Below are 20549 nucleotides of genomic sequence, written 5' to 3'. Positions count from 1 at the left end.
TCCAAGGTACAGAGTAAGTAAAACAATACCTCAATCCCCTGCTGACAGGTAGAATGGGACTTCTTGTCTTGAAGGTAACATTGTGTTGATGCTGTTGAGAAAATCAGAAGCATAATGATTTAGCACGCATGCCTTGGATTCCCTCCGTGACTGCATCCCGAAAGCTATCATCTAATCTCGTTGAAGGAATGCCTGAGACCGAGTGGAATGACGGAACAGGTGATAGATATACAATATTTTTCTAATCAGCCTGTTCAGAGATGTTATTATACATCTCTGAGCAAGTTGGACTTGAACACGTGGCTCTTGGTCCGGGGTACAGGCACAACCACCAGGCCACATGAGGGCCAGTGTGTAGACATATTGTTGAAGAGTTAATTGGATTTGAATGGATTGTATAAATATGAGGAGATAGTAATCAGTTGGGAGAATATTTTATGGGGTATGGTTAACTGAAATTAAGTTCAAATAAAAGTGTGGAAGTAGGAAGAATTAATTTGCCAGGAGCTTCATGAACAATCAAGAAATATACAAAATTATTGAAATCTCTACAGTTAAACTGGAAATTTTTTTTGATAAGTGTAATTTGCATTATTATGGGAAATCAGTTAGCAGTAACTGCCTAATATAAACACAGGAAAGTTAAATGATTTGGAATAAACTACAGTTCTATTTATTGAGATATAATGCATATGGATAGAGAGGAAGTACAGATGCAAATTGATTTGCATCACAGGCCACTAAATGTGTGAGAGAAGCTACAGGCTGTAAGCAAAACCAACCCACCAATACTATTAAGTAATTTCAACTATCTTTCGATAGATTGGGTGTTATAATACATCCAACATTTACAATACTGAAATACACTCCTTGTAAAAGAACCCGAATCTACAATTTTTTCTCTCCAAATATTAACGAATACCTCCTTGAAGTCACTGTCATTCTCTACCTTTATCTCCTCTCCTATTTGAAGACATGAAATGCACTCTGAAAATTAGTGCAATTTCCTTTGTCCTTCCTATCTATCCTATTTGTTTGGATTCTCTCTCAAGGCGTCCCATTAGTACACACATTTACATGCTCCGATAGAAACCTTTGCTAAGGCTGCTACCCACCCCTTTCTCAGAATAGAATCACAGTGTCATACTGTACAGAAGCCCACAAGTCTGTACTGCCAAAATCTGCTGCCACGAGTCCCACTTTCCACATTAGGCCCATAACGTTGGATGTGGTGAAACATTGTGTTCAACTAAGTGCTTTATAAATGTTCTGAGGTTATCCACTTCAACAACCCACCGAGGCTGTGCATTCCAGACCCCCATTTCTCTAAACAAACATATAAATCTCTTCCCCCACCCCAGCGTCTCATGTTAGAATCTAACAACCAGGAATACAAAGCTTTTTAGCCTTGCACAAATTGAAGCCATGTCTCCCTGACTATCGTGAATGCTTAATTTCAATGTTATTTGAACATCTACCACTCAGTCCTGATGCCAGATTTATTACTATCACTGATCTTAATTCTGTTTCCAGGTTTTGAAATTTTTATTAATATTTGTGACTGTTCTAAAGTACCATATTTTGTTCACTTTGATTGTGTTTGTCCATTTCAGTTGAATTGTCAGCTGTTCCAACAGCGTTATTGATTGTTTTTCATTTCTTTCACATTTCAAATGGATCTTTCCTACCCTGCTGCCTCATTGCTTTAAACATGCTGCTCTGTTCACACACTCTGGAAAAGCAAAGAATAAAATGTAAGACAGCATAGCACGGAAACAGGTCCTTTTGCCTGCTAAGTCTGCTACAACACATGATACCTTTCTAACCTAAAAACCTTTTGCCTCTATGCAGTCTGTGTCCCCTCTATCCCCTGCCCATTCATTTATCTGTCAGATGCTTCTAAAATATTGCGATTGTATCTGTGCCTGCCACCTCCCCTGGCGGTGAATTCCAGGCACTTGCTACTCCCTATGTAAAATAAATTTGCCTCTCACACGACCAGAACGACTTGTGTGGAGATTCTCACATCTGTTTTAAACTTATTCCCTTTTTCCTTGAACCAATGTCCCTGAGTAATTGACATTTCTACCCTTGGGGAAAAACACTCCGGCTATCCATTTTATCCAAGCTTCTCATAATTTTGTAGACTTCTGTCAGGTTGCCCCTCATCCTTCAAGGTCCGAGTGAGAACAAACCAAGTTTGTCCAATCTTTCCTTTTAGCTAATACCTTCCAAACTAGGCAAATATCCTTGTAAACTGTTTCTGTTCCCTCTCCGAAGCCTCCAGATCTTTCTAGCAGTGCAGTGATCAGAACTGTTCACAATGTTCCAAATGTGGCTTAACAAAAGTTCTATAAAGCTGCAACATGACTTGCCAGTTTTTATATTCTGTGCCCCGACTAATGAAGGCAAGCATGCCATATGCCCTCTTGACTCCCTTATCCAGTAGTGTTGCCACTTTCAGGACTTCTGTACCTAAACCGCTGAGTATGTTGATACAGTAAATGGCCGAACTTGTAGTAGTGCAAGATCTCTGAAAGTGGATCACATTGCATTTGTCCAGATTAAACTCCATCTGGCATGTCTCCAGTCTATCTATTCCTGCTGTATCCTCTGGCAATCCTCTCTATGCGCAACCAATGTTTGTGTTGTTGACAGACTTACTAATCAGGCTACCTACATTCTCCTCCAAATCGTTTGTAACTTGATTAAAATTATTTTCTATCTATATATTATTATATATTATTTATATATCAATATTTACACGTACTCAATATACATGTAAGTGTGTGTGTGTGTGTGTGGGTGGGGGGTGGGGTGGGTGCGGCAGTGGCATGAGTGGCACAGCAGTTGGCATTGTTACCTTATCAGCACCAGGGACCCGAGTTCAATTCCAGGTTCACCCACTTCCTAGGGCTGCACACGTACGTTCCCTTCTTTGCCCTTGAGTGGACCGAGCCTTTCCCTAGTTACCCTCCTGATACACAGACACCACAAACCACAAAATAAGGATTTTACACTCCCCCTCCCCTCTGCTACTACTCATTCAGTCTCTGAAGTTGGTTCCTAAGCAGCCATCCACTTGCCCAACGTTCCTTTATCGATTGGGACATCATCACAGGAGCTCCACCTCAGGATTCAGCTCTTGCTGCTGCTCCCCAAGGGGACAGATGCTGCTCTCCTTCTGCCACCACCCCCAACAGGTTTACACCTCTCCTCCTCTTTTGGTGCTGCTGCTTCCCACAGGTTTGTTCCTTTCCTTCTGCCATGCTGCCACCGCTCCCCCCAAGTTAGCTCCGCTCCTCCTCTTGCACTGCCACTTCTCCCCTCAGGTTTATTCCCCTCCTCCTCTCCCACTGCTACCACAGCCCACAGATTCACTCCTGTCTTGCTGCCCCCAGGTTCTATCCTCTCCCGCTATCACCACTGCCCCCCCCCCCCCCCCCCCCCCCCCCCCCCCCCCCGTTAGCTCCTGCCCTGCTTCCCCGGGTTTGTTCCTCTCTTCCTCTTGTGCTGCTGCTACTCCACCCAGATTCACTCTTGTCCTCTTCTTGCACTGCCGCCACTTCCCCCACGTTTGCTCCTCTTGTGCTACTGCCATTCTCTCCAGGTTCACTCCTCTTATGTTGCCACTGCTACCCTCCCACCAAGGTTTACTCCTTTCCTCCCCTGGTGCTGCTGCCGCTCCCCCCAGGTTGACTCCTCTGCTGTTCTTGTGCTGCCGCCGCTGCTTCAGCCGAGCTCCAACTTTTTCTTCAGTAAGGGGATCAAAACTGCTCACAGTACTCTGGATGTGCTCTCATGACCACCTTGTAAGAATTCTCCACTCTCATGCTCCAACTCCCTCGAACTAAACGCTATTATTCTATTAGCCTTTCTGACTGCCTGCTCAATGTGTGTGCCAGCTTTCTATGTTTCATCACTAGTACTGTCATCTCTTTATGTTGCAGTTTTCTGCAGTTTTTCTCCATTTAAATAATATTCAGCTCCTCTATCCCTTTGACAAGAAGAATAACGTCATTTTTCGACATTGCATTCCATCTACCAAGTTTTTGCCCAAACCGTTTACTTGTCTCCCTTTATAGACTTGGAGTTATCCTCAGTACTTGCCTTCCCACATATTTTTGTGTCGTCACTAATAGTGGCCCCAGCACTGATAGCTGTGGAACTCTACTAGTTACAAGTTGCCACCCTGAAAATGCTCTCCCCATTATCCCAACTCTGTTTTCTGTTTACCAGTTAATCAATCATACATGACCACCCCAACGCCATGAGCTCTTATTCTTCTCTGTACGTACCTTATTGAATGTATTCGAAATTCGAGATCTTCTGCTTTTCCTTTGTCTTGTTTGTTACCTCCTCAAGCAATCCTAAAAAAAAATTGCCAGGCATGATTTTTCATTTGTGCAGTCATACTGACTCTGCTTAATTATGTTATATATTTCTAAATGCTCTTTTATTGTAGAATCCTAGGATCCCTACAGTGTGGAAGTTAGCCAGTCGGCCCATTGAATCCACACCACTCGTCCGAAGAGCAGCCCACCTAGACCCACCCCTTAGTCTATCCCTGTATTTCTCACCCTAGACACTATGGCCAATGCACTTAATCTGCACATCTTTGGACTGTGGGAGGAAACTGGAGCACCCAGAGGAAACCCACGCAAACATGAAGAGAAGGGCAACTGACTGTGTGGAGTTTTCACAGAGGTTGGAATTGACCCTATGTCCCTGATGCTGTGAGGCAGCAGTGCTAACCACTGCGTCTCCGTGCCACCCAACATCCATTCCCAATGAAATATATTAACATAACTGGCCTGTACTTATGTTTTCTATTTCTCCCTTGTTGTATAATGGTGTATATTGGCAATTTTCTGTGGGACATTTCCAGAATCTAAGGATTCTTTGAAGATTACTATCAGTGCATCTGCTGTTTCTGTGTAGCTACTTCCTTTAATATGCTTGGAGACTTCTCAATGGCAACAAAGGCTGGGCAATAAATGCATGCCCACTCAGCGATGCTCACATCGCATGAATGAATGAATTTTTGCTTTAAACCTATCAGGTCTAGGGAATAATTGGGCTTCAATTTCCATAGTTTTATTTGTGCTCATAATAATTATTGTTTCATCTCCACTTTTGTCCCACGATTATTTCGTGCTTTTGGAATGCAGTTTATTTCTTCTATGAAAAATGCTAAATATTGATTCACCACCTTTGCCATTTTCTGGTTCTCCATTATGACCTCACCACTCTTTTATTCACTAAGGAGTCTATGTTCATTTTGGCTCCTCTCTTTCTTTTCAAAGAAAAAAGAAAATTACAGCACAGAAACAGGCCCTTCAGCCCTCCAAGCCTGCGCCAATCCAAATCCCCTATCTAAATCTGTCGCCTATTTTTCAAGGATCTGTAGCCCTCTGCTCCCTGCCCATTCATGTATCTGTCTAGACACATCTTAAATGATACTGTCGTGCCTGCCTCTACCACATCCGTTGGCAACACGTTCCAGGCACCTACAACCCTCTTCGTAAAGAACTTTCCATGCGTATCTCCGTTAAGTTTTTCCCCTCTCATCTTGAAATCGCGCCCCTTAGTAATTGAGTCCCCGACTCTGGGGAGGGATAAAGCTTCTTGCTATCTGCCCTGTCAATACCTTTCATGATTTTGTAGACCTCAATTAGGAACCCTCTCAATCTTTCTGATGTAAATAATCCTAATCTATGTAACCTCTTTTCATAGCTAGCGTCCTCCATACCTGGTGAACCTCCTCTGCATCCTCTCCAAAGCATCCACATCCTTTTGGTAATGTGGCAACCAGAACTGTACACAGTACTCCAAATGTGGTCGAACCAAAGTCCTATACCACTGTAACATGACCTTCCAACTCTTGTACTCAGTGCCCCGCCCAATGAATGAAAGCATGTCGTATGCCGCCTTGACCACTCTATCGACCTGCGTTGCCACCTTCAGGGTACAATGGACCTGAACATGCAGATTTCTCTGTGCATCAATTTTCTCCAAGACTTTTCCATTTCTTGTATAGCTCGCTATTGAATTGGATCTTCTAAAATGCATCACCTTGCATTTGCCATTTCTCTATCTAACTCTCCAATCTATACAGCCTTATTTACTATCCTTTATTTAGTTAAGCTTGCTCTTCTATTGCTTGCTATTTTACTCTCCATGTTTATATTTTTTTGGCCATCTTTTGTTTTTAAAACTTTCTCAATCCTCTTACTTACTACTAATCTTTTGACTTTGAAAGGGATGTGGAGGTGCTGGTGTTGGTCTGCAGTGGGCAGAGTCAGAAGTCACACAACATTAGGTTATAGTCCAACAGATTTTTTGAACTCATAAGCTTTTGGAGTGCAACCCCTTCCTCAGGTGCAGTGAGAGAGAAGAGCACACAAACACAGTTTATAGGCAGAGACATCAAGGGCTGAAAGATCAAAAGATCGTACAACTGGTGTAAGTGGAGTGTCAGATAATAAATCTCTGCAGGTGACCCCAGAGTGTTAGACAGTGAGTAAAGTGTCAATAGCTGAATAACTAGCGAAGGAATGACATACAATCGGATTAAATGAGGCAGAGAGATAATTACAAAGAAATAAAAATAAGGTGGTGCTGGAGACAAACCTAAGTGACTGGAAAAATATAAGAGGTATAAGAGTTGCATGCTGAGGGTCTAACCAAAGTATTAAGTAATCCAGAGCTGTACAAACTAATTAAAGTTGACAGATCATAATAATTTATCAAGATGATGATGTCAAAACAGGACAGTAAGGAAGATTTTACTGATACAGAACTGTGCAGTTGGGTCACATGTAGTGCGACATAAACCCAAGATCACAGTTGAGGCTGTCTTCATGGGTACAGAACTTGGCCAACAGTCACTGCTCAGCGATCCTGAGTTGTTGCATATCTCGAAGTCCACCTTGGAGGACACTTACCTGAAGATCCAAGCCTGAATGTGTTAGGTTCGTTTTTCAGAGACCCTCACCGTCTTGATGCAAGAGCAAGAAACTGACTTGGTTACAAAAACACAATCTTTTATTATTAAGCAAGTACAAGCTGCGGAGGATCATTGTACGCAACCCGGCACAGAGTGCAGAGCATCATGAGAGATTCTCCCCACATAGGGGACAGTCCCTGCTTTTGTACCCTTGGGATTGGCAGATACAGAAAACAATTACAACATTTGAGAACAGGATACACTTGGTGACAATCAAAATTGTATGATAATGACAGGGTACAATTTCAAGTGGTGACAACTGCCTGACTTGATCAAAGGTCACTGGCATGGCCATTTCAGCAAAAACAGGGGAAGCAGCTGTGTGGGTAAATCCATAAAGATTGCAGAGCTTAATACCATTTGTTTTTACATATGTTTCACACCCTTATAGATGTTTCACACCCAATCCTGAGACAGTGTTCACGTACTCCTGTATGAGGAGCATAAAAATTCATGGGATGTTAAGCCATTAACATCTCAAATGCCCTTGACTGCTGAAGTGTTCCTTGATTGGGAGAGAACATTCCTGTTTGGCCATTGTTTGTCAGTTGTTCATTCGTTGTCGTGACGTCTGCATGGTTTTGAGAATGTACCATGCCTCGTGGCATCCTTGCCTGCAGCATATGAGATAGACAACGTTGGCTGAGTCACATGAGCATCTGCCATGCACGTGGTGGGTGATGTTCCATGTACGTGTGATAGTAGTATCCATGTCAATGATCTGACATGTCTTGCAGAAGTTCTGGGTGTCCTTCAAAACCTCTAGATGTCTGTCATGTTCTTCCTCATTGAATAAGGCTCGTTTGTAGGGAATGGCCTCTTTAATATGTTTAGGGTGGAAGCTAGAGAAGGGCAGCTTCCGTGAACTTGCATTAGTGTGAGTTACTGAGGTCTCTGTCCTTGTTGGAGATGCATGTGTCCAAGAATGAGACTGAATCTGAAGATTAGGGTGAAACTTGTTGACATCACTATCTAGTTGTTCCAGTGATTCCTCATCATGAATCCGAAGGAAGAAAATGCTGTCAATTTACCTGGTGTATAGCATTGGTTGGAGGTCCTGTGTGGCAAAAAAAATCTTGGTCAAACTTGTGCATGAAAGTGTTAGCATATTGGAGTGCAAATTCGGTTCACTTGGCTGTGCCGTGTGCCTGGATGAAGAACTGGCTGTCGAAGGTTAAGACATTGTGGTCGAGGATGAAGCAGATGGGTTGTAGGATGGCGTATGGAAATTGGCAGTTGGTAGTATTGAGGACTCGGGCTATTGCAGCAGTGCCGCCATCATTGGGTTTGCTGGTGTAGAGTGCCGAAATGTCCAATGTTACGAGGAACATTCCTGGTTCAAATGGTTTGTGGGTGCTGAGTTTCTGTAAGAAATGTGTAGTGTCTTGACAAGCTGGGGGTTCCTTATGTAATGGATTTCAGGATTGAAAGATTGAACATTGAACGTGAAAGTTTAATTGGTCTCATATTGATACTGTTCTTGAGTTCCTTGGTTAACCACGACTGGGTTAACCTCCTCCTAGAATCCTTCTTCTTAACTGAGATATATCTTCGTTATGAATATTGAACAATGTTCTGAAATGCCTGCCACGTTCCTCAACTGTCTTTGCTACTAAAGCCATTTCCCAGTCCACTCCAACTAGTTCTGCCCTCATTACGTCGTAATTGCACTTTGGCACAGATATCTTGCATCAATGTTTCCCACTCTTAAACTGACTGCTAAAATTATGCCATGTTATGTTTCCTAGGGAATCGTTTTCTCTGTAGTGATTTATTAAACCTGCCACATTACACATTACCACATTGAAATAGCCTGATCTGTGGTTGGATCCACAACATATTGTTATAGGAAACTCAGTTCTTCCTTGTGGTTACTTCTCTCAGTTTCGTCTTGCCAATCTACATGAAGATTGATGTCAGCCATGATTAATGTAATACATTTTTACATGCTGTCAATATCTGCTGAATAATTCTCTGCGCTGTTATATAACTACTTTGATTTCCCTCCACAGATGCTGCCAGACTTGCTGATCTTTTCAAGCAATTTATGTTTTTGTTTTTATTTTTATGTGTGATTTCCAGCATCCACAGTTTTTTTGGTTTTGTATTGAGAGATTATATGCCTCATAAGCTTGATGATCTCCACTATGCCATCTGGAGAAGATTCCAGAAAGAGAGCACATTTATAGCCAAGCAGAAGTGTTTTAGTGTAACATTGCTATTTGTTTGCATTATGAGAGTAATAGATAACCTGTCTAATGTGAATAAAATTGTTCTGCATTTTGTTTTGTGTTGTTAATGGTGCTTTTTCTTTCAAGGTGGTTGGGGTATCTTGGCCTGCTACTTTTTGACGTTCTTATCTGTCTGCTGGTGCTGTTTGGCCTAATCCGAAACTCAAAGGGAATCCTCATTTGGTAAGTGCTTTCCTAAACTTCATTTCTAGGGTGTAGCTATTGCTGACCAGGCCAACATTTATTGCCCATCTATTATTGCCTTCGAATAGATTTTGAGATGCCATCTTGATTCTCTGCTGTCCATGTATGGTGTACGGTCATCCACAGTGCTTTTGGTGAGGGAGCTCCAGGATTATGAAACACTGATGAAGAAATGGTGAACTTTCATGTCTGGATGGAGTGTGACTTCGTGGAAAAGGGGGAAACTTGCAGGTGTTGGTTTTCCCATATGTCTGCTGCCATTGCCCTTCTAGATGGGAGAGGTTTATTGATTTGGAAGGTGACTTGAGGGATGCTGAGTATATTCAGTATGTTTTTTTATTGACAGCCAGATTGTTTCCATTTTAATAATCTAGCTTTTGCACATCAGTTGCAGCTGCTCTTTCTAACCTAATCTGGATCACATTTGGAAATAATTAGAAGAAAGTGACTAATATAACCAGGGTAGTTTCCTGGTAGATTAATCAAAAATTGTGCAAATTGTCCAAGCAGTCATCTTTGTGTAACTGTTAGTAACAGTTAGTGACAGTTAGCGTATCTCTGTAGTCTTCTGTGAGCCAATTATTTCCATGCACAACCAGGGATTAAAAACATATCCCAAAATCACTCATTATGGAGAATTTTGCTTTCCATTTTTCTTTCTGCAAGATAATTTTCACTCCTACCCCCATCTTTGTTCACAGGATAATAACTTATTGGATCAGATTTTTACTGCCAGGTCGAAAAACCTGACTCAGAAAATTTCCCAACTTAACAAACCTATTTTGGTTTAAATGGCCCCAGTCCATCTAGCTTTTACTCCAGAGAGGTAGGGTTGGAAAGAGTGTGGCTGACTGACTCCTGAAGCAAATCTTGGTTGGACAGTTCCAAGTTGGGATGACTCAAAGGCACTCCTTGGTTCTTTGGAATTCTGGCTGATCTTCTAACTGTCAAATACAGCTTCCTCGTTCATATTTGGTGAAAAATCTTACATTCATGAAATATTTTTAAAGCTTGTAAATCACAGGTAGCTAATCTATTATAAACTACGTAAAAGACCAGGAATTGTTTTTCAACTGTCAATCAAACTGGAACTCGGAATCTTCTCCTGACGTAATTGCCTTTGTAGCACAACTGAGCATTCATAATTACAATTAATGCATTTAACAGAAGTTGATCAAGAGCTCCATTAAAAAGCTGAAATTGAATATGTCAGAAATGGGGTTTAGATTTGAACAAGATTTATAAGAACTGGACTGAAGAAACTGAAAATTGACTTTAAAGTGGAGGCTGTTTGACACTCATGAATGCATTGCCAAAGTGCAGCCAATACCATGACAATCAGTTATTCATATCAGAAATAATTTCAAATAGTTGTAACTGCTTCCTGCTTTTTAATAAAGATCTTAATGAACTAGGAAAAATAGCTGACATCTGGATTCTCAAGTGTCCTATTGCTTCATTGTGCAGATTGCCGACAACAATTTCCACGTCTGTATACAAAGCGACAGCCATTTAAGCTGTTGCAGTACACTGGATTATTTTTGATGATGCACTTCCTTATTACAATCAATTATTTCACTTCAAGCTGTCAGTCTGAAGGAAATATTAGCAATTTGTTAGAGTATTATTGTCTTACTTTGGCATTTTGAATAGAGTTTTAAGAGGTTAATAGACAACACTGTTGGATTATGTCAAATTGCCTGCCTGCCAGTTCAGAAATCGAGATGATTCGAATTTTTGATTTTTTTTTTAAGTAATCAATCAATCCATTTATATATAACCTATCAAAATTTTCAATGCCATTAAATAGTTATCATTTTTGATCATGTTTGAAATTGAAAAAAATCATACATTATACTTTGGTTAAAGAGAAGAATCTGGAATATTAAATGAAACAGTAATTTTATTTGGGTTGATGATATTGAATCCATTTAAACAGAGCTTAATTTTTCCTACCAGACTGAAGGAGGATTAATGTAAAGTATGACCACTCATATTTGTAAGATGTTACTGTGCAATAATTAGTATAGTTTTCTTTAACCATGATTGTCTGTTTCGCTCTGTCTTTTCTGTAAAAATAGTGCGGCTCTGCTGGGAGTGCTGACTTTGATTATCAGCTGGAGTTCACTTGGTCTGGAACTGGCAGTGTCAGTGGTGAGTTTTTCATTTACTTGTGATTACTGATGGTATGGATAACTAGCAAACATGATGCTGATTATAGAATTCCTCCTGCAGACCAGACAGACTTTTACAAAGATTGTACTATGGTTCTAGTAATGATTATTTTGCTAACTGAATGGTCTTCCCAAAAGCACTCTGTTGAACTTCATGTTGAGCTAGTATTGCCCATATCTTGACTTGAAGCAGGTCTTGTTTTTCTATTACTTCTGTGTTTGCTGACTGATATTGTCTCCCACTGAAGCAATATCTTCACTCTAAATTCTGATCCTTGCTTTCAAAACTTCCATGGCCTGCCCGTCTTTGTAATCTCCTCCATTCCCCCCCACCTTCAAGTCATCTGCTCTCTCCTTGATCTGGACTAATGTATCCTGAGCTTAATTACTGCACCATTGATAACCATATCTGCCATGTCCCTGATCTCTACTACCCTCTCCACCCCACTCAGCTTCTCTACCTTTAAGACATGCTTTAAAATGTACCTCTTTGACCAAACTTCTGGTCATCTGACCTTATGCTCCTGTTGTGGCATTGTGTGATGCTTTGTTTTAATATTCTTCATAGAATCCATAGAATCATAGAATCCCAGTGTGGAAATAGGCCCTTTGGCCCAACAAGTCCACACCGACTCTCAGAACATCCTACCCTGTCCCAACCCCTAATCTACACATCCCTGAACTCCATGGGCAATTTAGCATGGCCAATCCACCTCGCCTGCACATCTTTAGACTGTGAGAGGAAACCGTAACACCTGGTGGAAACCCATGCGGACATGGGGAGAATGTGCAGATTCCACCCAGATGTTCTTGTGAAGCATCTTGGGATGTTTTATTGCAGTTATTAATGTGTAAGGCACATGTACAAAGTTTTCACAGCGATCAAAATGATACCAGTAAATCCCGATGGAATAATAGTGCACATAACTTAAGATACTTGACCTCTTTCCTTTGTTTGTCTGTCTTTGACTGAGAACGCACTAAATAAACATATGTGATATTGGAACAGTTTTTTCATTTGTGCGCTGATATTAATTCAATTTTCTTTCAGTCAGCAATTGTCTAAATCTTGGCAATTATTAGTTCAGTCCAGTGTCATAAAGGGGGTTTGTGGTGCAATGGTCATGTTCCTGCTTCTGGACCAGTAGGTCCTGGTTCAAGCCCCACCTGCCACACCTGTCTTAGTACCTTGAATGTTGAGTTTTGAAGTTTCTATTTGAATTTAAGTTTAGTAATTTAGTTTGTTTAAATTTACTAGTGGTGAGACACTCGTCATTTTTATTCATTAACATTTTGTGGAAACAATTTCCAGATTAGAAATATTCCTCCTATGTTCCAATATTGGAATAAACTTTAGCATTTGGTGCAATCAGTGAACAAACTAAATGTACATTTTCGTGAATTTGCACTTGTTAAATTATTTTGCCCTTGTTTTTAAGACATAACTTTATCCCACTACTTTCATTTATGATACAAGTCAATGTGTGTTTAAAATTTACTTCTGAAAATCTCGTTTACAATGTGCATTTCAAAATGATACTGGTTTGCTTAATCTTGTTATACATGTTGCATTGTACTATGAAGAAACTTGATAAACACTTGTGTGAAGAATTTTTCTGAAGTTAGTTTTGAGTGGAGAATTGCTAATCAGAGATTGTCACTGAGGTTAGGTACAGTCTTGTTACGAGAGCTAGTTGAGGCAGAAATTATTGTACGAGTTGAGGTCAAATTAAAATGTTTTAGTGGTGGAAGGCAGAGGATTATGAGTTGAAAGTAAGGCAGTGAAATTCACTTGGATTGTGGCATAGATTCAAGGAACTAAATAGTATTTTTGTTCTTTAAAACTTCATGGTATTTACCTTACTACCCAATATTTAGTTAAACAGTAATGTGATCTGATGAGCATGCATGTATATGTTCAGCATGTAGTAGATATTGTGATTATGCACATGGTAATACACGCTTTTTCCAATGCTTATGAGAGGTGATTTAAAAATCTCTGTCTAGGAAAATGAATGTTCAAACTATAACTGATTAATTTTGATATCTGAATCAACAGAATCTAGTTATTACAGTGGGCCCTACTAATTCCTGACTGCAAAATCCTCTCTCCTTCTGTTTTTTATTCTGCAAATCTGAACCTCCCCTTGTCTAATGGTGGCACAAGCCAAGACTTTTTTTTAATAACTCCTCACTATTGCAAAGAAATTTCCATCACTTTGCTTGCATCCTTTCAGTATCAACCCCCATTGCCCATTTTCCTTTTGTCCTGACATGCAATTCCGAAAAGTTACATTCTCCAACCCTTGATTTCCCATGTTACTTTATTTCAGAGTTCATGCCATCCAACAACAAGATTCCACACCGTCCCTCCACTCTGCCATTTAAAAAGCATTTCTTCCAGACTCAGAAATTTTCTCTCCCAGTGTCTCTTGATATTTAAGGAATATCCTTCCATATCCCACATTCTTTTATTCTGTAAGCCCCAACAATCTCTCCTCCTTTTCCCTCTGTATTCTTTGAATTAAACATATATAGGACATTGAAACACTACAATGTGGATACGGGCCAATCAGCCCGACAAGTCTGCAGTGCCCCTCTGAAGCACATCCCACCCAGACCCAATCTCCTACCTCTGTAACTCTGCTTTTCTCATGTCTAATCCACCTAACTTACACATCCCTCATCACTACAGGCAATTTAGCATGACCAATTCACCTAGCCTGCACGTCTTTGGACTTTGGAAGGAAACAGGAGCACCTGGCGGAGAATGTGCCAAGTTCACACACAGCCAGTTGCCCGCGGATAGGCTCGAACCCGGAGCCCTGGTGCTGTGAGGCAGCAGTGCTAACCACTGAGCCGCCATGCTGCCCAACTTCTCATTGGGAAATTCACGAAAGGTTCCATTTAAATCTAGCAGTACTTGAAGATGGCCAAAACTTGATGCAGGTTACCTTCTGATGTTTTTGCAGCATGTTCTCTAGCGGCACAAATACGTGGCAACTGACTAAATGTAGCATTTGATCCCTTTTCCAAATTTCGTTTCAAATTTGAGTTCTTATTCTTGCCTCTTGTAAAGGGAAACCTACCTTAATTTTGTCGTATGTGGGTATTCTGAATTCTAGCACTGACTGCTGTTTCTAACTTGAAATAGTCTTAGTTAAAGACAGCCTACACTCTTCTTGAAGGAAGAAGGATCCTGACCTGAAATGCAGCTTTCCTGCTCCTCTGATGCTGTCTGGTCTGCTGTGTTCCTCCAGCTCCCCACTGTGTTGTCTCTGACTCCAGCACTGGCAGGTCTTACTATGTCTGAGTGAGTTTAAACCCACTGTGAAGCCTCTTCTAGAGATGCCTACCTTGAAGAAGTTATCCTGCTCCCTCTGGGAAGACCTCAGTGGATGTCTCCCTTACTGCAACCCTCTGGTCATCTCTTGGGCCCTGAAACTGCTCAACCACATACTGAAGCAAACCAGCCACTACAGGCACATTTCCTTTCTCAGTAATTGGCTACAGAACTAGACCTTTCCAAATGAACTGCAGTCTACATTTGGACCATCTCAATTTGGCCCTGATTGCGACAACTGCTACATACAGAACATTCACATCCTCCAAAAACATTTTTCTCTGCGGCTCCTCAAACACATTTATGAATAAGGATCCCGATTCGAAATGTCAACTTTCCTGCTCCTCTGATGCTGCCTGGCCTGCTGTGTTCCTCCAGCTCCACATTGTCTTATGTCTGACTCTAGCATCGACAGTTCTTATGATCTCTTTTGCAGTAAATGCCCAGATACTATTTGCCTTCCTTATTGTATGCTACGCTTGCATACCCACTTTCTACAATTCATTGACAAGGATACCCAGATCCCTCTGCACTGATGCACTTTGAATCTGCTACCATTTAATTAATAATTTTACCTTTTTATTTTTCTGTTGATAATGAAGAACCTTTCACTTATCCACATTAAACTCCATCTGCCAGATTCTGGCCCATGTTCTTAGCCTATCAATATTTATCTGTAAATTCTCTATCTCCTCATCATAGCCTGCTTTCCCACCTATTTTAGCATCATCTACAAATTTTGCTATGTTACACTCTGTCTCTGCTTGCAGATCACTTTTATAGATTGTAAATAGTTGGCATCCAAGAACTTTGTGGAACCTCACTAGTTGCAGTTCACAACCTAGAAAAGGACCCATTTATCCCAACCACCTGCTTCCTGTCAGTCAGCTAGTCCTCTGTTCAAGTCATTTCTCTATCTCAACCCCTTGTGACTTATCCTTCTGAATCAGTCTTCTACGTGGCAACTTGTCACATGCCTTGTGGAAGTCTAGATATACCACATCCACCAGATCCCAGTTTTCACCTTACTGGTTACATCCTCTAAGAACTCCAGCAAGTTTGTTAAGCACAACTTGCCCTTTGTGAAATCGTGCTGACACTAGTGAATTGAGCTTTGTTTTCCCAAGGATTCAGTAATCTTCTTCTTTATTTTGGACTCCAGCAACATCCCCACTACAGAGGTCAAACTAACTGGTCTGTAGTTTCCCATTTATTGCCAGTTCCTTTTTTGAATAAGGGTGTCACATTAGTGTATTTCCAAACCACTGGTACATTTCCAGAGTCCAGGGAAATTTGAAATGTCATAACTAATGCTTCCGCTTTCTTTGCTGCCACCTCCTTTAATACCTTAGGGTGTTGTGCACACCGTCAGGCCTCGGAGACTTATTTGCTTTTAATCCCATCAGTTTAGTTAATACCTTCACCCTAGTTATATTATTTTCATCAAGTTCCTCTGTAGTAATTGCAGCCTTTGGAAAGAAATTATTGTCTTCTACCAAGTGAGAACAGAGACAAGATATTCGTTCAGTGCCCCTGCCATTTCTGACTTCCCTATTATTACCTTGCTGTTTTCATTCTCTAAAGAGCCAGTTTTTACTTCCACTATTCCATTCCATATATATACTTAAAAACCAGGTTTGGTAACAGTGCTTGTCGTTTTTCCTAGTTTCTTTTTGTAGCTTATCTTAGCTCTTTTAATATTGTTTTTAGTAATTCCTAGTGATGTTTAAAATTCTCTCAGTCCTCCAGAATGCCACTAACTTTTGCAGTATGAAATGCCCTGGTTTTTTTTCATTTGTTATCCTCGACTTCTTTATTAAACAATGGATTATTTTCCTCCTTTTTTCAATTCTTCTTCTTCTTCTCCTCAGGAATATACTTTAATTAAGAGGTATTTAGTATCTCCCTGAGTATTTGCCACTGTTCTTCAACTGTCCTGCTGTTTAATATTTTAGCCCAGTCCACTAGGGCCAACTCAGTCCTCAGCTTGGATAATTAACTTGGCCCAACACTAAGATTCTACAGTATGACCCTGTCTTCACTCTTTCAACCTGAATTTGAAACTCGAGCTATCCCTAGCAAACCCTGATCAATCTTTCCTTGTTACATAACACCAAATCTAAAATAGCCAGTTCTCCAGTTGACTCAATGACATGTTGCTTTAATAAGCAATCCCTCATATACTCAGTGAGCCTTCCCTCGAGGCTACTGCCCTTGCCAAGTTGGTTAATCCTGTCAATATATATCACCCGTCACAAACAAGCACAGAGACTGCCGGAGTAGACTCTCAATATTAACTCTGTTTCTGTCTTCTCAAATGCTGCCAGACCTGTTGAGTTTCTCCAGCGGTTTCTGTGTTTGTTTCAGTTTTCCACCATTGATTCAACCTAGTCAGAGATGTTATTAGACTCCGCTGGAGAAGGTGAAATTGTGCTACTGTGCTACAAGAACCCCTCATGTTGCTACCCTGGATGTTTAGTGAGATTGAAATTATTAATTAAACATATGTAACGGATCCTCCAGGTAAGAGGGAATTGGTAGATGTGATGTATTTGCATTCCCAAAAGGCATTGATAAGGTAGAGCATAAAAGGTTACTTCAGATTACAAATTGTAATAACCAGGGAAGTCTTACTGAGCTGGAAGCTGACACGTCTTTGAGTCATGGAGTTCTGTGGAAAAGAGGAAAGGCATTTTAGCCCACTGAATATGTGTCAGTCAATAACAAGCACCGACTTGTTCTAATTCCATTTCCCTGCACTTGATCCATAGTCTGGTATAGCTAGTCATAGCAAGTGCGCATCTAAATACTTCTTAAATGTTATGAGTTTTTCTGCCACTACTGCCCTTACAGACAGGAAGTTCCAGATTCCCACCACCAAAAATAAAAGTCTTCAAGTCCACTTTAAACTTCCTGACCTTTACCCTAAATATGTACCCCAGCCATTGATCCCTCTACCAAGGAGAAAAGTGCCTTTCTGCCAACCTATCTATGCTCTTTTTAATTTTATACATCTCAATCAAGTGGCGTCTCATTTTTCTCTGTCCCAATCTCTCTTCATAACTGCAACTGCAAATGTGCAGCCCAGGCAACATCTGGGTAAATCTCTTCAACACTCTGTGCAGTGCTGTCACATCCCTCCTATATGTGAATTCTAAAAATGCACACAGTATTCTTAACTGTTACCTAACGAACATTTAATACCAGCGTAACTTTGCTGCCTTAATACTGGCAAGTATTTCATATGCTGCCTTGACTCCCTTATCTACTTGCCCCTCTCCCTTAAAGGACTAGTGGACTTTTACACTACCATTCGTCATGCATTCCGTTTCCTTGTTTGTTCTGCCCAAGTTTAGCAATTGAGACACATTGAATTCTGTTTGCCATTGATCAGCCTATCTGACCAGCCCCCTGTATCCCCTTGTAAACTTAGCCTAACCTCCTCACTATTTATCACCCATCAATTCTCATATCATCTGTGAACTTGCTGTTCAACCTTCCTACATTCAAGTCTAAGTCATTTATGTATATCACAAGCAGTAGGGGCTCAACACTGATCCTTGTAGAACCATACTAGACACAGGCTTCCAATCACAGAAATACCATTCCATGATCACCACCTGCTTCCTGCCACTGTGCCCATTCTGGATCTAATTAGCCGTATTCCCTTGAATCCCACGGGCTCTGAACTTTGCCGTCAGTTCTTGTGGGACCTTGTCAAAAGTCTTGCAACAGTCCACGTAGGCTACATTTAAAAACACTGCCCTCACTGACACACCTGGTTATGTTTCCAGAGAATTCGATCAGCTTGGTCAGGCATGACCTTCCCTTGATATAACCGTGCTGATTGTTCTTGATTAATTGCTGTCTCTCCAATTTCTTCCAGTAACATCTCTACCACTCAGGGTAAACTGACTGCTTGTAGTTTTATGGTTTATCCCTGAGTCCTGATGGGCCTTGTCTGAGGGCCTTTTTTTTAAAAGAAAGGGTTGGTTAAATAGCTGATGCATTCTTGTACTTTCCCAGCATTGCAAGAATCATGGATGTTTCCGTTAAATTGGAGCATAGCATATGTAACTCGTTTATTCAAACCAGGAGACAGAAAGCAAGAGACTGCAGGCTGGTTAGTTTAACATCTGCCAGATGGAAAATGTTAGAAGTTAATTTTAGAAAAGTTATAACAGGCCACTTAGAAAAATTCAAGGTAATCAGGCTGAGTCAATATGGTTTTGTAATGAGGAATTCATGATTAACCATCTATTGGAGTTCTTTGAAGAAGTAATATCTGCTGTGGATATAGGGAACCACTGGATGTACTGTAGCTAGATTTTCAGAAAGGTTGTTGTGGAAAATTAAGATTTTTAGGATGTAGAAAGTAAAATATTGGCATGGACGGAAGATTGGCGTTCAGGTACATAATTCTTTGAAATTTGCAGCACATGTAGATGGAGTGATTAAGAGGGTGTTTAGCACGCTTGCCTTCATTGCTTAGACCTTTGAGTATGAGAGTTAGGACATTATTATAAGGTTGTACAGGAAGTTGGTGAGATTCTTTCTGAAATGTTGTGTCTTGTTCTGGTCACTCTGTTGTGGGAAGGATAATATAAAGCTGGAGAGGGTTCAGAAGAGATTTACCATGATATTGCCGGGAATGGAGGGTTTGAATAATAAGGAGAGGCTTGATTTTTACACAGGTTAAGAGGTTGAGAGGTGACTTTGTAGAGGTTTATAAAATCATGAGGGGTACAGTTGCTGAAGCTAAGTATGCAGGTGTTAAAGAAAGCAAATGGTATGCTGGCCTTTATTGTGAGAGGTTTCGCATACAGGTGCAGGGAGGTGTTGTTGCAGTTATACAGGGTCTTGGTGAGACCACACCTGGAATGTTGTGTGCAGTTTTGGTCTCTTTCTGAAGAAGGATGCTCTTGCTCTTGAGGGAGTGCTGTGGATCAGACTGATTCTGGGGATGGCAGGACTGACACATGAGGAGACATTGACTTTTGCTGGAGCTCAGATGAATGAGGGGGAATCTCATAGAGACTTATGAAATTCTAACAGGACTGGACAGGATAGATGTAGAGAGGATGGTCCTGATGGTGGGTATGTCCAGAACCAGGGGTCATAGTCTGACAATTCAGGGTATACCATTCAAGACGGAGATGAGGAAACATTTCTTCACCCAAAGAGTGGTGAGCCTGTGGAAATCCTTACCACAGGAAGTAATTGATGCCAAAACATTGAATGTATTCCAGAGGTAGCTGCATATAGCACTTAGGGCGAATGGGATCAAAGGTTATGGGGAGAAAACAGGATTGGGCGATTTGAGTTGTACCAATCCATGATGGTGATGAAGGGCCAAATGGCTGCCTCCTGCCCCGACTTTCTATGTTTCTATGTCTTTTCCCTAAAGTGGGCATCTCAAGACTTGCAAGCATATTTTTAAAGTGAGAGGAGAACGATTTTAAAAAAGACATGAGCAACATTTTTGTATGGAGAGTGGTTTGAGTGGGGAATAAACATCCAGAGGAAGGGATGGACACAGGTACAGCTACAGTGTTTAAAAAACATTTGGATAAGTTCACGAATAAGAA

General features: G+C 40.9%; 1 protein-coding gene across 4 annotated transcripts in view; it reads left to right on the top strand.

Moving 5' to 3' along the window:
- The window catches only part of LOC125462238 (protein tweety homolog 3-like), a 233174-nt gene that overhangs the window by 134229 nt on the left and 78396 nt on the right, over window positions 1-20549 (top strand). For all 4 annotated transcript variants that reach the window (XM_048552027.2, XM_048552028.2, XM_048552026.2 and 1 more), the window contains exons 5-6: window positions 9328-9423; window positions 11526-11598. In XM_048552027.2, coding sequence (XP_048407984.1) covers window positions 9328-9423; window positions 11526-11598 — 169 coding nt within the window. The remainder of the gene's footprint in view (window positions 1-9327; window positions 9424-11525; window positions 11599-20549) is intronic.

This window comes from Stegostoma tigrinum, chromosome 23 (assembly GCF_030684315.1).
Source record: "Stegostoma tigrinum isolate sSteTig4 chromosome 23, sSteTig4.hap1, whole genome shotgun sequence".
Classification (NCBI taxonomy): domain Eukaryota; kingdom Metazoa; phylum Chordata; class Chondrichthyes; order Orectolobiformes; family Stegostomatidae; genus Stegostoma; species Stegostoma tigrinum.
Note: the sequence above shows the minus strand (reverse complement) of the source record. Positions and strands in the feature narration are given on the sequence as shown.